A 14098-nucleotide genomic window follows, 5' to 3' on the forward strand; every position below is an offset into this window, starting at 1 on the left:
AGCAGAAATTAGGATATTCAACCCATCAGGTCTACTTTACCATTCAATCATGGCTGATAAGTTTCTCAGTCAAGAGTGTGGTGCTGGAAAAGCACAGAGGGGAAGGCAGTATCCGAGGAGGAGGCGAATCGATCTTTCGGTCATAAGCCCTTCGTCAGGAATCATTCCTGATGGTTTTCCAGCACCACACTCTTGACGCTGATCACCAGTACCTGCAGTCTTCACTTTTTTCTCTCTGATAAGATTCTAAACCCATTCTCCCACTTTCTCACTGTAACTCTTAATCCCCTGGCTACTTAAGAACTAATCTATATCAGTATTAAATATACTCAATGGCCTGGACTCCACAGCATTCTGTGGCAATGAATTCCATGTATTCACCATTTTCTGGCTAAAGATGTTTCTCCTTATCTCCGTTCTAAAACATGTCCCTTTACTCAAAAGCTATGCCCTTGAGTCCGAGTGTCTTCTACCAATATAAACATCTTCCAAACATCCACCCTGTTCAGGCCATTCAGTGTTCTGTATGTTTTAATTAGATCCTTCTAATCTCATCCTTCTAAACTGCATTGAGTATTGACCCAGAGTCCTTAAACGTTCCTCATATGTTAAGCTTTGCATTCCTTAGACCATTCTTGTCAACTTCCTCTGAACATGCTCCAGGGCCAGTGCACCCTTCCTGAGATAAGGAGCCCAAAACTGCACATAATACTTCAAATGTGGTCTGACTAGAGCCTTATAGAGCCTCAGAAGTACATTCCTGCTTTTATATTCAAGTCCTCTCAAAATGAATTGCATCGTTACACTTGCCTTCCTAGCTGCTGACTCAATTGTGAGTTTAGCTTGACAGCATCCTGGACTAGATCTACCACTTCTTTGCCCACTCTCCTAACCTGTCCAAATCCTTCTGCAGCCTCCCCACTTCCTCAATGCTACAGTCTGTCTACTATCTTTGTCTTGTCTGCAAACATAGCCATAATGCCTTCTGTTCCTTCATCTATATCATTAATGTATAAAGTGGAAAGTTGTGGTCCCAACTGGGCTTTGCGGAACACCACTTGTGATACTGAGAAGGACTCTTTTATCCTCCCTCTCTGCTTTCTACCAATCAACCAAGCTTCTATTCATGTTAGTACCTTGCCTCTAACACCTTGGGCCCTTGTCTTACTCCTGTATGGCACCTTGTCAAAGATCTTCTTGAAGTCCGGTAGATAAAATCCATTGGCTTTCCTTGGTCGAACCTACTCGTTGCTCCGTCAAAGAATTCTAGCAGATTTGTCAAGCATGATCTCCGCCTGAAGAAGGGCTCATGCCTGAAATGTCGACTCTCCTGCTCCTTGGATGCTGCCTGACTTGCTGCACTTTTCCAGCAACACATTTTCAGTTCTGATCTCCAGCATCTGCAGTCCTCACTTTCTCCTCCGCTTGATAAAGCCAAGCAGACTTTGCCCTATTTTTCCATACACTTCTAAGTATTCAGAAATCTCATCCTTCACAATGAATTCCAGGATCTTACCCACGACTGAGGTTAGGCTAATACGTCTGTAATTTTCCATCTTTTGCCTTACTCCCTTTTTAAACAAAGATGTCACATTCGTGATTTTCCAGCCCTTTGGGACCCTTCCTGATTCCAGTGATTCCTGAAAGATCACAACTAATGCCTCAACGATTGCTTCAGCTATCTCCTGGTCCAGGTGATTTATCAATCTTCAGGCCATTCAGTTTTTCTAGCACCTTCTGCATGGTCTTCCACCATGAAGCCTGACATGAAATAATTGTTCAGTTTCTCAGCCATTTCCTTGTTCTCCATTGCTATCTCTCCCGCATCATTTTCCAGAGGCCCAATAGCCACTTCTGCTTCTCTTTTGTCCTTTATATAACTAAAACCTCTTTCAGTTTTCCTTTATATTAGCAACATAATATATTCCTTTATATTTTCCTTTATATTTAATAAGTGAATTTCACTCAGAGGGTGTTAAATATTTGGAAGAGAAATATTTGGAAGTTTAATCATTGACCATGCTCAAGCCTGAGACAAATAGATTCCTGAAAATTAAAAACTTTGCGGGAAACAATTATAGCGCAGGAAAATCGTGTTGAAATAGAAAATCAGTCATGATCTCACTGAATGGCAGGATGGTCTCAAAGGGCCTCAAATAAAAAGCAAACAGCACAGCAACAGACTCCTCACGTACCAAGACTGTGCTGACACATGATGCTTTAACAAACTAAAAATCTTTTGCCTCGCCATAGTCAGGATCCCTCTATTGCCTGGGTAGAGGTGGGTACAGCAGATGCTGGAGATTAGAGTTAAGGTTAGAGTGGTGCTGGTAAAGCACAATGGGTCAAGCAGCATCTAAGGAGCAGGAAAATCGATGTTTTGAGCAAAAGCACTTCATCAGGAATGGTGATGAAGGGCTTTTGCCTGAAACATCAATTTTCCTGCTCCTCGGATGCTGCCTGACCTGCTCTGCTTTGCCAGCACCACTCTAATCTCTTCCGTCTATTGTCTGTCTATTCATTTGTCAGCCAAGATGCCTCTTAAAAATAGTTATTGTCTCTGCTTCTACCAACTCCTCTGTCAGTGTGTTCCAGTTACTTGGCATAGTCTGTATATAAATCTTGTTCCTCCCTTAAATGTCATATGTCACCTAATAATTGACACTATTTATCTGTAAGAAACTCTCCAACTATTCACTCTATCCATGCCTCTCCTAATTTTGTAAATTGCACTCAGGTCACCTGTCAGTCTCTGATATTCAAGCGAAAAAATATCACGTTTGACTAATCCCTCCTCATATCTTAAATATCCTCCAAACCAGGCAACATCTTGGCAAGTATTCTCCATACCTTCCCCAAAGCCTCCACATCCTTCTGGTAATATGGTAACCAGAACGGCACACAATATGCCAAATGTCGCTGAACTAAAATTCTACAACTTGTCAATCTTTACTCTTGACTAATGAAGAAAAGCAAGGTATTTGCCTTCTTGACCACCATATCCATTTGCCTTGCCACTTTCAAATCTCTGTCTGTCTTCAGATTCCTAATCCGTACATATACCTCAGTTTTCATTTTGAGTCTGTATGCTAATGCTTCTCAGCGCTCTGACATTTACTGTATACTTCCCTCCTGCAATAGATCTCAAAACGTAGCTGTCTGGTTAAATTCCATCTGCTATTTCTCCAGCTTATCGAGATTCTATTGTTCCCTCTGGTAATCCTCCTTACTAACCACATCTCGCTCCCCCCCCCCCACCCAACTGTCTGTGTTATCTGTAAACTTACTAATAAGTCCACCTACATTCTCTTCCAAATCATTTATGTATATTATTATAAATGACAGGAGTCCCAGCACTGATTCAGGCAGAACACCACTGATCACAGATCTCCAGTTAGAAAAACATTCCCGCAACTACTGTCTGTCTTCTGTGAGCAAGCCAATTCTGTACCCAACATAACAGCTCACTGTGGATTCCATGTGACTTCTGCATCAGTCTGCTATAAGGGACATTGTTAAAGACCTTACTAAAGGCCGCGTGGACAATATCTGCAATCCTGCCTCGCCAATCATCTTTACAACTTATTTAAAATCTCAATCAAATTTACCTACTCAAAGCCATGGTCTCTGTCTCTAATAATTTTTTATTTTTCCATATGTGAGTAAATGCTTTCACTAAGAATCTTGACCAATAACTTTCCTACCAATGACTTAAAGCTTAAAGGCCTGTAATCTTACGCATCATCCCTGTTAAACAATGCCTCAACATTGGCAATTCAACAGTTCTCTGAGCCTTCTCCTGTGACAAATGAGGACACAAAAATTTTGAACAAGACCACAGTAATTAACTCACCTGACTCCCTCAGAATTCTGGGATAGATCCCAACTGGTCCTGGGAATTGAGTTATGAAGATGTGGGTGCAGTGCACCTTTAAGAAAGTTAAAAGCTGGTAGAGCTACCTGACAGCACCAAGTGTTCTTAATAAAGCAACAATGTAACACTTCGTCAAAATCTAAGTTAGCTGGTTGCCTGGAAATGACAAACCAGATTTGAATTAAGTCTATCAGTTTAAGTTATACTCCAAAAAGTGACAAGCTTCAATCAAGTTTGAATTTAGTATATTGACAATCTTAAAAGCAAATGACACAATTTGATGCTTTGGGGGTAGAAGACTAAGGAAAATTGACAGTTGAGAGGAGACCTGCCAAGCTACCAACATGTAAGAAGGCAGCCTGGAAAAATTGTTCTCTCAGAAATACCTTTATTGATCAGTAACCTGTGAAACAGAATCCCCAAGGAGAAAAAAAAGAAGACTGAAATGCTGAAGAGAGTCTAAAGCTGCCTGGTTTTGAGATTAGAAGTTTTGTTTTGTAAACCATAATTGGGAGTTTTATTGGGCTAGTATCATAGAAGGGAAGGTAAAAGATAGGTTAGAGTAAGGTATCATAAATAGTTGTTAGTTAACTATTCTTTGTTATACTTTAAGAAATAACATTGTTAATCTTTACTTTAACTAGTTCTTGGCCGATTGATTTTTTACAGATTACTGCATGGGATAAATCCTTTGTCTATTGCTGGTTTTAAATTAAACAGGAGGGTTTACTCTGTGTCATAACAACTGGCATATCTTAACGCTTTTGAAATCACCCACCTTTTTAATATCAACATGCCCTAGAATATTAACATACTGCTCTCTGGACTCACCAACCATCATGTCATTCTCCTTTGTGAATGCAATTGCAAAATATTTAATTTCTCCAGCTTCACATATAAATTCCCTCCTTACCCCCTTGAGTGAACCTACCCATCACTTAGCTAAACTCTTGCTCCTTGTGTATGTGTAGAATGCGTTGTTTTTATTCCTTAATCCTGTATTACATGGTCCATTTTAGCCCTCCTAACTTGCTTGAGTTCTTTCCTACTATTTTATCATCTTTGAAGGTTCCGTCTAGCTTCAGATTTCTAGACTTTACATATGCCTCCTTTTTCTTTTTGACCAAGCTCACAATGCTTGTTATCGTCTGACATTCCTGCATCTTGCAATTATTATCCTTCATTTTTGTAGGAACATGTTGATCTTGAACTCTACTCAATTGGCGGTCATGGTATATTTGAAATGAACAAGTGAAATTCTAGCAGTTTTACTGCAGCTTAAATATCTCAATTGGAAGGTTGACTTAATGAACATTTGGAAATAAATATTCAGCAATTTTCTATTTCTTCATTCAGGTGAAATGGACTTGGCAATTCTTGAGCAAATTCATTCCAGGCATCCAGGTGTTTCAATTCACAACGAAGTGGTGGAACCTAATGCTGGACACATCTCCAAGTACAAAGGTGACCTTTTAACATTAAATGCTGATATTCAATATGTGCTTTTAGACAAATACAGCAGTTTTACTTGAAGTGTGAACTCATCTTTGATCTGTTTCTGATCATGCCCACAAGTAGAAGAGGCATAACATTTTTCCAATTGATCATGGAAAACATAGTTACGTACGTAATGCAAAGATGGCTGGTAACCAATTTTGGCAAAGATAAGTTAATCATTCATGAATTCTTATCTTCAATGAACATGCTCATTATAATTCATAAAATATTGCTTTTCAAATTCAATGTTTCAGCCCAATGGCCTGAGATTTTGTATAATCAGTTACAAACAAATGGGGACAGCTCTGAACTATGGTCAGAAGTAAAAAAAAACTGCAGCATCTTCCTGGAAATTGTGCATTGTAAAGTCATTCATGAGCAGTTTTCAACATTTGCTGGGGGACATATGGGCTGATCAAAGGTACTCTCTACATTCCATTTCCTTTTATTATGATCTGGAATTAACCATCTGCAAAGGTTTTCGAAGCGAATTGCATAGAACCCACAGAAGAAGTCAAAGAGAGATATGGGAACATGGGTTCACATTGCCCATCCACATCATTGTTTGTGGGATCAACACCCAATGGCCAGGACTTCTAGGATGGCAGTGTTTCCCTTTTAAAAATTGATCAGTTTAGCACACCAAGGGTCATTAATTACATGAATCTGGGGTTTCTGCCCCTCTCTCTAGAAGAAGTCACACCTCCACACCTCAGAGAGTTTCCACTCAGACAGGTTTACCAGCAGCTTTCTAGTCCATTCAGTGAGACTGCAAGAAGTCCCAGTAGTCCAAGTACAGAAATGTGTCAAGCCCTCCGGGTGTGAAGGAGAATTGAGGTCTGTTGGGGTGGCAATGTTGTTGGAGAGGAAGTACCTGTTAGACACATGTGATGTTGTGCAGCATTAAATGTTGAAAGGAAGCTTTTGGTGAGGTTGCAACATCCATCCTGCCCAAAGCCTGAGCAGAGTCATTCTCAAGGATTCACCTTTCCTGCATGCCTGAAAATACATTCTCTGCTTGGCTTCATGTTATCTGAAGATGCCTTTGCATTTCTACGTATATGTAAAGAAGTTTTGTGTTAGCACAGATGAAACATAAAGATTAAAATAGAGAATTGACTTAAGTCTGGTATAAGGATGTTTATGTAAATCATGATGATGGAATTAATCATACGTTTTTGACCTCACTTAAAGAAGAGATGCCAGTCTAGAATAAACAAAAGGTGACAATTTCTGAACTCCACCTTCAGTTGCACTGAAAAGGTACTGATGCATTAGAATTAGTTCTAATCAGTTAAAGAACAACACCACTGAATAATGAATATTTACCAATACATCACAGCCTCGTGTTCAAGAAAATGTCTGAAAACTAACAGAAAGAAAAATAACTCAAGAAAATTCACAAAGTAGTTGAGATGCTGTGACTTGAGGGTAGAAACAGTCAATCTTAAAACCAGGACAGACAGTCTGCTTAAGGGATAGGAAGCCTGAAGCTACTTCATTAGTACAAATTCTTAGGAAAAAATAGAACAAAAATAAAAAGTCCAGTAATGAATTAGAAAAATAGGGAACTAACAGTTCAGAATAACAGTCCTTCCAACCAAGACAGGGCTTCACCTCGAGACCGGGAATGCTGGGAGTCATATCCACACTGAGGTCGGTGAGAACATTGACAATGACAGTGTTGATGTTAATGATTACACAGACTATGTAATTAAGTAAAATCATACCATTGGAATAATTTAAATCAAGTAGAGAGAAACCTGAGGGAAGATGTAGCATGATAAGATCTATGTAAGTCATTGTGATGTAACTGGTCACATGAGTTTGATATCCGCAAGTCTGAGGCTACCAGTGTAAACCTGAATATTGGAGAGAGAGGGATCTTAGATTCTTCATTGGAGATCTGTACTGGGTAAACTACTATGTGCAGATGTAAGTAAAGGAGCACTCCAGTGGATAGAGCTGAAGAGCCTATCTTTGAGATAAGGAGCAAGTAACCTCAGGGGCAATGTGTGTGCAGCCACCCTAATCCAAGATGGCCCAGATCACTATCTCAGTGCGCTGTACCACAATTGGCTGGGCACAAGAAAAGTACAAGAAAAGATATTTTGATTAAATGACTCCTTGCTGGAAGTCATGCTGGAATTGTGATGCATCCCATTGAGCTCAAACAGTGAATTATGAACTCAGTGATAAGAATCCTAGCATTATATTGAGTTATCATTTGTGAATTGACTGAAACACATATTAGCTCATTGAAAACAAAGTGCCAAATGGTGATCTTTTGTTCTGACTGATGTCTAGTTCTTTAAGCTTAAAATAAAGAAAACAAATTTGAATGGGCAAATGTCCAACTCAGGAGATAAAACTAATTAATGATGTTTTCAAGAGATCAACATAGGCACACAACAGTGGATGTCTAAAACCACCTTAAACCACCTATGCCAGTGCATTGAAAAGTCAAATGGACATTTTGTTCACTTGAAGTTACTGCAGACACATGGAATCTGCTGGAAGAGCCAAGAGAGAATCCATGGCAGTTTGTGTTCAAATTCTGTGAAGATTAACTCACCCAAAGTCTTCTTATTACCTTTAAAGCAAAAAGCAGGAGTGTGATGGAATACTCTGATGAAAGATTCTGACCCGAAACATTGACTCCCTTGCTCCTCTGATGCGGCTAAACCTGCTGTACATTTTCCAGCTTCACACTTTATCAATTCTAATTTTCCAGCATCTGCAGTCCTCACTGTCGCCAATACACCTGCAGTACTCACTGTCACCAATACACCTGCAGTCCTCACTGTCGCCAATACACCTGCAGTCCTCACTGTCGTCAATACACCTGCAGTCCTCACTGTCTCCAATACACCTGCAGTCCTCACTGTCGCCAATACGTCTGCATTCCTCACTATCTCCAATACACCCGCAGTCCTCACTGCCACCAATACACCTGCAGTCCTCACTACCTCCAATACACCTGCGGTTCTCACAGTTACCAATACACCTGCAGTCCTCACTGTCTCCAATACACCTGCAGTCCTCACTGTCGTCAATACGCCTGCAGTCCGCACTGTCGCCAATACGTCTGCAGTCCTCACTACCTCCAATACACCTGCAGTCCTCATTGTCGCCAATACACCTGCAGTCCTCACTATCTCCAATACACCTGCAGTCCTCACTGTCACCAATACACCTGCAGTCCTCACTATCTCGAATACACCTGCAGCCCTCACTGCCACCAATACACCTGCAGTCCTCACTGTCGCCAATACGTCTGCAGTCCTCACTACCTCCAATACACCTGCAGTCCTCACTGTCGCCAATACACCTGCAGTCCTCACTATCTCCAATACACCTGCAGTCCTCACTGTCGTCAATACACCTGCAGTCCTCACTATCTCCAATACACCTGCAGTCCTCACTACCTCCAATACACATGCAGTCCTCACTGTCGCCAATACACCTGCAGTCCTCACTGTCGCCAATACACCTGCGGTTCTCACTGTCACCAATACACCTGCAGTCCTCACTGTCTCCAATGCACCTGCAGTCCTCACTACCTCCAATACACCTGCAGTCCTCACTGTCGCCAATACACCTGCAGTCCTCACTGTCGCAAATACACCTGCAGTCCTCACTATCCCCAATACACCTGCAGACCTCACTGTCGCCAATACACCTGCAGACCTCACTGTCGCCAATACACCTGCAGTCCTCACTATCTCCAATATACCTGCAGTCCTCACTGTCGCCAAAACACCTGCAGTCCCCACTGTCGCCAACACAACTGCAGTCCTCACTATCTCCAATACATCTGCAGTCCTCACTGTCGCCAATACACCTGCAGTCCTCACTGTTTCCAATAGACCTGCAGTCCTCACTGTCTCCAATACACCTGCAGTCGTCACTGTCTCCAATACACATGCGGTCCTGACTGTCGCCATAACACCTGCAATCCTCACTGTTGCCAATACACCTGCAGTCCTCACTATCTCCAATATACCTGCAGTACTCACTGTCGCCAATACACCTGCAGTCCTCACTGTCGCCAATACACCTGCAGTCCTCACTATCTCCAATATACCTGCAGTCCTCACTATCTCCAATACCTCTGCAGTCCTCACTGTCGCCAATACACCTGCAGTCCTCACTGTCTCCAATACAACTGCAGTCCTCACTACCTCCAATACACCTGCAGTCCTCACTGTCGCCAATACACCTGCGGTCCTCACTGTCTCCAATACACCTGCGGTTCTCACTGTCACCAATACACCTGCAGTCCTCACGATCTCCAATATATCTGCAGTCCTCACTGTCTCCAATACACCTGCAGTCCTCACTGTCGCAAATACACCTGCAGTCCTCATTATCTCCAATAAACCTGCAGACCTCACTGTTGCAAATACATCTGCAGTCCTCACTATCTCCAATATACCTGCAGTCCTCAGTGTCACCAATACACATGCGGTTCTCACTGTCACCAATACACCTGCAGTCCTCACTGTCGCCAATGCACCTGCAGTCCTCACTATCTCCAATACACTTGCGGTCCTCACTGTCTCCAATACACCTACAGTCCTCACTGTGACCAATACATCTATAGTCCTCACTGTCGCCAATACACCTGCAGTCCTCACTATCTCCAATACACCTGCAGTCCTGACTAACACCAATACACCTGCAGTTCTCACTATCTCCAATACACCTGCAGTCCTCGCTGTCACCAATACACCTGCAGTCCTCACTATCTCCAATACATCTGCGGTCATCACTGTCGCCAATACACCTGCAGTCCTCACTGTCGCCAATATACCTGCAGTCCTCACTGCCACCAATACACCTACAGTCCTCACTACCTCCAATACACCTGCAGTCCTCACTGTCGTCAATACACCTGCAGTCCTCACTATCTCCAATACACCTGCAGTCCTCACTTCCACCAATACACCTGCAGTCCTCACTGTCGTCAATACACCTGCAGTCCTCACTACCTCCAATACACCTGCAGTCCTCACTGTCGTCAATACACCTGCAGTCCTCACTGTCTCCAATGCACCTGCAGTCCTCACTATCTCCAATACACCTGCAGTCCTCACTACCTCCAATACAGCTGCAGTCTTCACTGTCGCCAATACACCTGCAGTCTTCACTGTCGCCAATACACCTGCAGTCATCACTGTCTCCAATACGCTGCAGTCCTCACTACCTCCAATACAGCTGCAGTCCTCACTGTCGCCAATACACCTGCAGTCCTCACTGTCGCCAATACACCTGCGGTCCTCAGTGTCACCAATACAACTGCGGTTTTCACTGTCACCAATACACCTGCAGGCCTCACAGTCGCCAATACACCTGCAGTCCTCACTATCTCCAATATACCTGCAGTCCTCGCTGTCGCCAATACACCTGCAGTCCTCACTGTCGCCAATACACCTGCAGTTCTCACTATCTCCAATACATCTGCAGTCCTCACTGTCGCCAATACACCTGCGGTCCTCAGTGTCACCAATACAACTGCGGTTTTCACTGTCACCAATACACCTGCAGTCCTCACTATCTCCAATACACCTGCGGTCCTCACTTTCGCAAATACACCTGCGGTTCTCACAGTCACCAATACACCTGCAGTCCTCACTATCTCCAATACACCTGCAGTCCTCACTGTCGCCAATGCACCTGCAGTCCTCACTATCTCCAATACACCTGCGGTCCTCACTGTCGCCAATACACCTGCGGTTCTCACAGTCACCAATACACCTGCAGTCCTCACTGTCGCCAATACACCTGCAGTCCTCACTATCTCCAATACACCTGCAGTCCTCACTGTGACCAATACACCTGCAGTCCTCACTGTCGCCAATACACCTGCAGTCCTCACTGTCGCAAATACACCTGCAGTCCTCACTATCCCCAATACACCTGCAGACCTCACTGTCGCCAATACACCTGCAGACCTCACTGTCGCCAATACACCTGCAGTCCTCACTATCTCCAATATACCTGCAGTCCTCACTGTCGCCAAAACACCTGCAGTCCCCACTGTCGCCAACACAACTGCAGTCCTCACTATCTCCAATACATCTGCAGTCGTCACTGTCTCCAATACACATGCGGTCCTGACTGTCGCCATAACACCTGCAATCCTCACTGTTGCCAATACACCTGCAGTCCTCACTATCTCCAATATACCTGCAGTACTCACTGTCGCCAATACACCTGCAGTCCTCACTGTCGCCAATACACCTGCAGTCCTCACTATCTCCAATATACCTGCAGTCCTCACTATCTCCAATACCTCTGCAGTCCTCACTGTCGCCAATACACCTGCAGTCCTCACTGTCTCCAATACAACTGCAGTCCTCACTACCTCCAATACACCTGCAGTCCTCACTGTCGCCAATACACCTGCGGTCCTCACTGTCTCCAATACACCTGCGGTTCTCACTGTCACCAATACACCTGCAGTCCTCACGATCTCCAATATATCTGCAGTCCTCACTGTCTCCAATACACCTGCAGTCCTCACTGTCGCAAATACACCTGCAGTCCTCATTATCTCCAATAAACCTGCAGACCTCACTGTTGCAAATACATCTGCAGTCCTCACTATCTCCAATATACCTGCAGTCCTCAGTGTCACCAATACACATGCGGTTCTCACTGTCACCAATACACCTGCAGTCCTCACTGTCGCCAATGCACCTGCAGTCCTCACTATCTCCAATACACTTGCGGTCCTCACTGTCTCCAATACACCTACAGTCCTCACTGTGACCAATACATCTATAGTCCTCACTGTCGCCAATACACCTGCAGTCCTCACTATCTCCAATACACCTGCAGTCCTGACTAACACCAATACACCTGCAGTTCTCACTATCTCCAATACACCTGCAGTCCTCGCTGTCACCAATACACCTGCAGTCCTCACTATCTCCAATACATCTGCGGTCATCACTGTCGCCAATACACCTGCAGTCCTCACTGTCGCCAATATACCTGCAGTCCTCACTGCCACCAATACACCTACAGTCCTCACTACCTCCAATACACCTGCAGTCCTCACTGTCGTCAATACACCTGCAGTCCTCACTACCTCCAATACACCTGCTGTCCTCACCGTCGTCAATACACCTGCAGTCCTCACTATCTCCAATACACCTGCAGTCCTCACTGTCGTCAATACACCTGCAGTCCTCACTGTCTCCAATGCACCTGCAGTCCTCACTACCTCCAATACAGCTGCAGTCTTCACTGTCGCCAATACACCTGCAGTCTTCACTGTCGCCAATACACCTGCAGTCATCACTGTCTCCAATACACTGCAGTCCTCACTACCTCCAATACAGCTGCAGTCCTCACTGTCGCCAATACACCTGCAGTCCTCACTGTCGCCAATACACCTGCGGTCCTCAGTGTCACCAATACAACTGCGGTTTTCACTGTCACCAATACACCTGCAGGCCTCACAGTCGCCAATACACCTGCAGTCCTCACTATCTCCAATATACCTGCAGTCCTCGCTGTCGCCAATACACCTGCAGTCCTCACTGTCGCCAATACACCTGCAGTTCTCACTATCTCCAATACATCTGCAGTCCTCACTGTCGCCAATACACCTGCGGTCCTCAGTGTCACCAATACAACTGCGGTTTTCACTGTCACCAATACACCTGCAGTCCTCACTATCTCCAATACACCTGCGGTCCTCACTTTCGCAAATACACCTGCGGTTCTCACAGTCACCAATACACCTGCAGTCCTCACTATCTCCAATACACCTGCAGTCCTCACTGTCGCCAATGCACCTGCAGTCCTCACTATCTCCAATACACCTGTGGTCCTCACTGTCGCCAATACACCTGCGGTTCTCACAGTCACCAATACACCTGCAGTCCTCACTGTCGCCAATACACCTGCAGTCCTCACTATCTCCAATACACCTGCAGTCCTCACTGTGACCAATACACCTGCAGTCCTCACTGTCGCCAATACACCTGCAGTCCTCACTATCTCCAATACACCTGCAGTCCTGACTAACACCAATACACCTGCAGTCCTCACTGTCGCCAATACATCTGCAGTCCTCACTGTCTCCAATACACCTGCAGTCCTCACTATCTCCAATACACCTGTGGTCCTCAGTGTCACCAATACACCTGCGGTTCTCACTGTCACCAATACACCTGCAGTCCTCACTATCTCTAATACAACGGCGGTCCGCACTGTCGCCAATACACCTGCGGTTTTCACAGTCACCAATGCACCTGCAGTCCTCACTATCTCCAATACACCTTCGGTCCTCACTGTCTCCAATACACCTGCAGTCCTCACTGTCGCCAATACTCCTGCAGTCCTCACTATCTCCAATACACTTGCAGTCCTCACTGTCGCCAATACACCTGCGGTTCTCGCAGTCACCAATACACCTGCAGTCCTCACTGTCTCCAATATACCTGCAGTCCTCACTGTCGCCAATACACCTGCAGTCCTCACTGTCTCCAATACACCTACAGTCCTCACTGTCACCAATACACCTGCAGTCCTCACTGTCGCCAATACACCTGCAGTCCTCACTATCTCCAATACACCTGCAGTCCTCCCTGTCGCCAATACACCTGCAGTCCTCACTGTCACCAATACACCTGCAGTCCTCACTATCTCCAATACACCTGCAGTCCTCACTGTTGCTAATATACCTACAGTCCTCCCTCTCTCCAATAC

General features: G+C 44.5%; 1 protein-coding gene across 1 annotated transcript in view; it reads left to right on the forward strand.

Moving 5' to 3' along the window:
* LOC132817333 (histamine N-methyltransferase-like) overlaps positions 1-14098 on the forward strand; it is a 48777-nt gene that overhangs the window by 11470 nt on the left and 23209 nt on the right. Inside the window, exon 3 of the mRNA XM_060827742.1 lies at positions 5231-5338. Within this exon, the coding sequence (XP_060683725.1) occupies positions 5231-5338 (108 nt within the window). The remainder of the gene's footprint in view (positions 1-5230; positions 5339-14098) is intronic.

The sequence above is a fragment of the Hemiscyllium ocellatum genome, chromosome 7 (genome assembly GCF_020745735.1).
Source record: "Hemiscyllium ocellatum isolate sHemOce1 chromosome 7, sHemOce1.pat.X.cur, whole genome shotgun sequence".
Lineage (NCBI taxonomy): Eukaryota > Metazoa > Chordata > Chondrichthyes > Orectolobiformes > Hemiscylliidae > Hemiscyllium > Hemiscyllium ocellatum.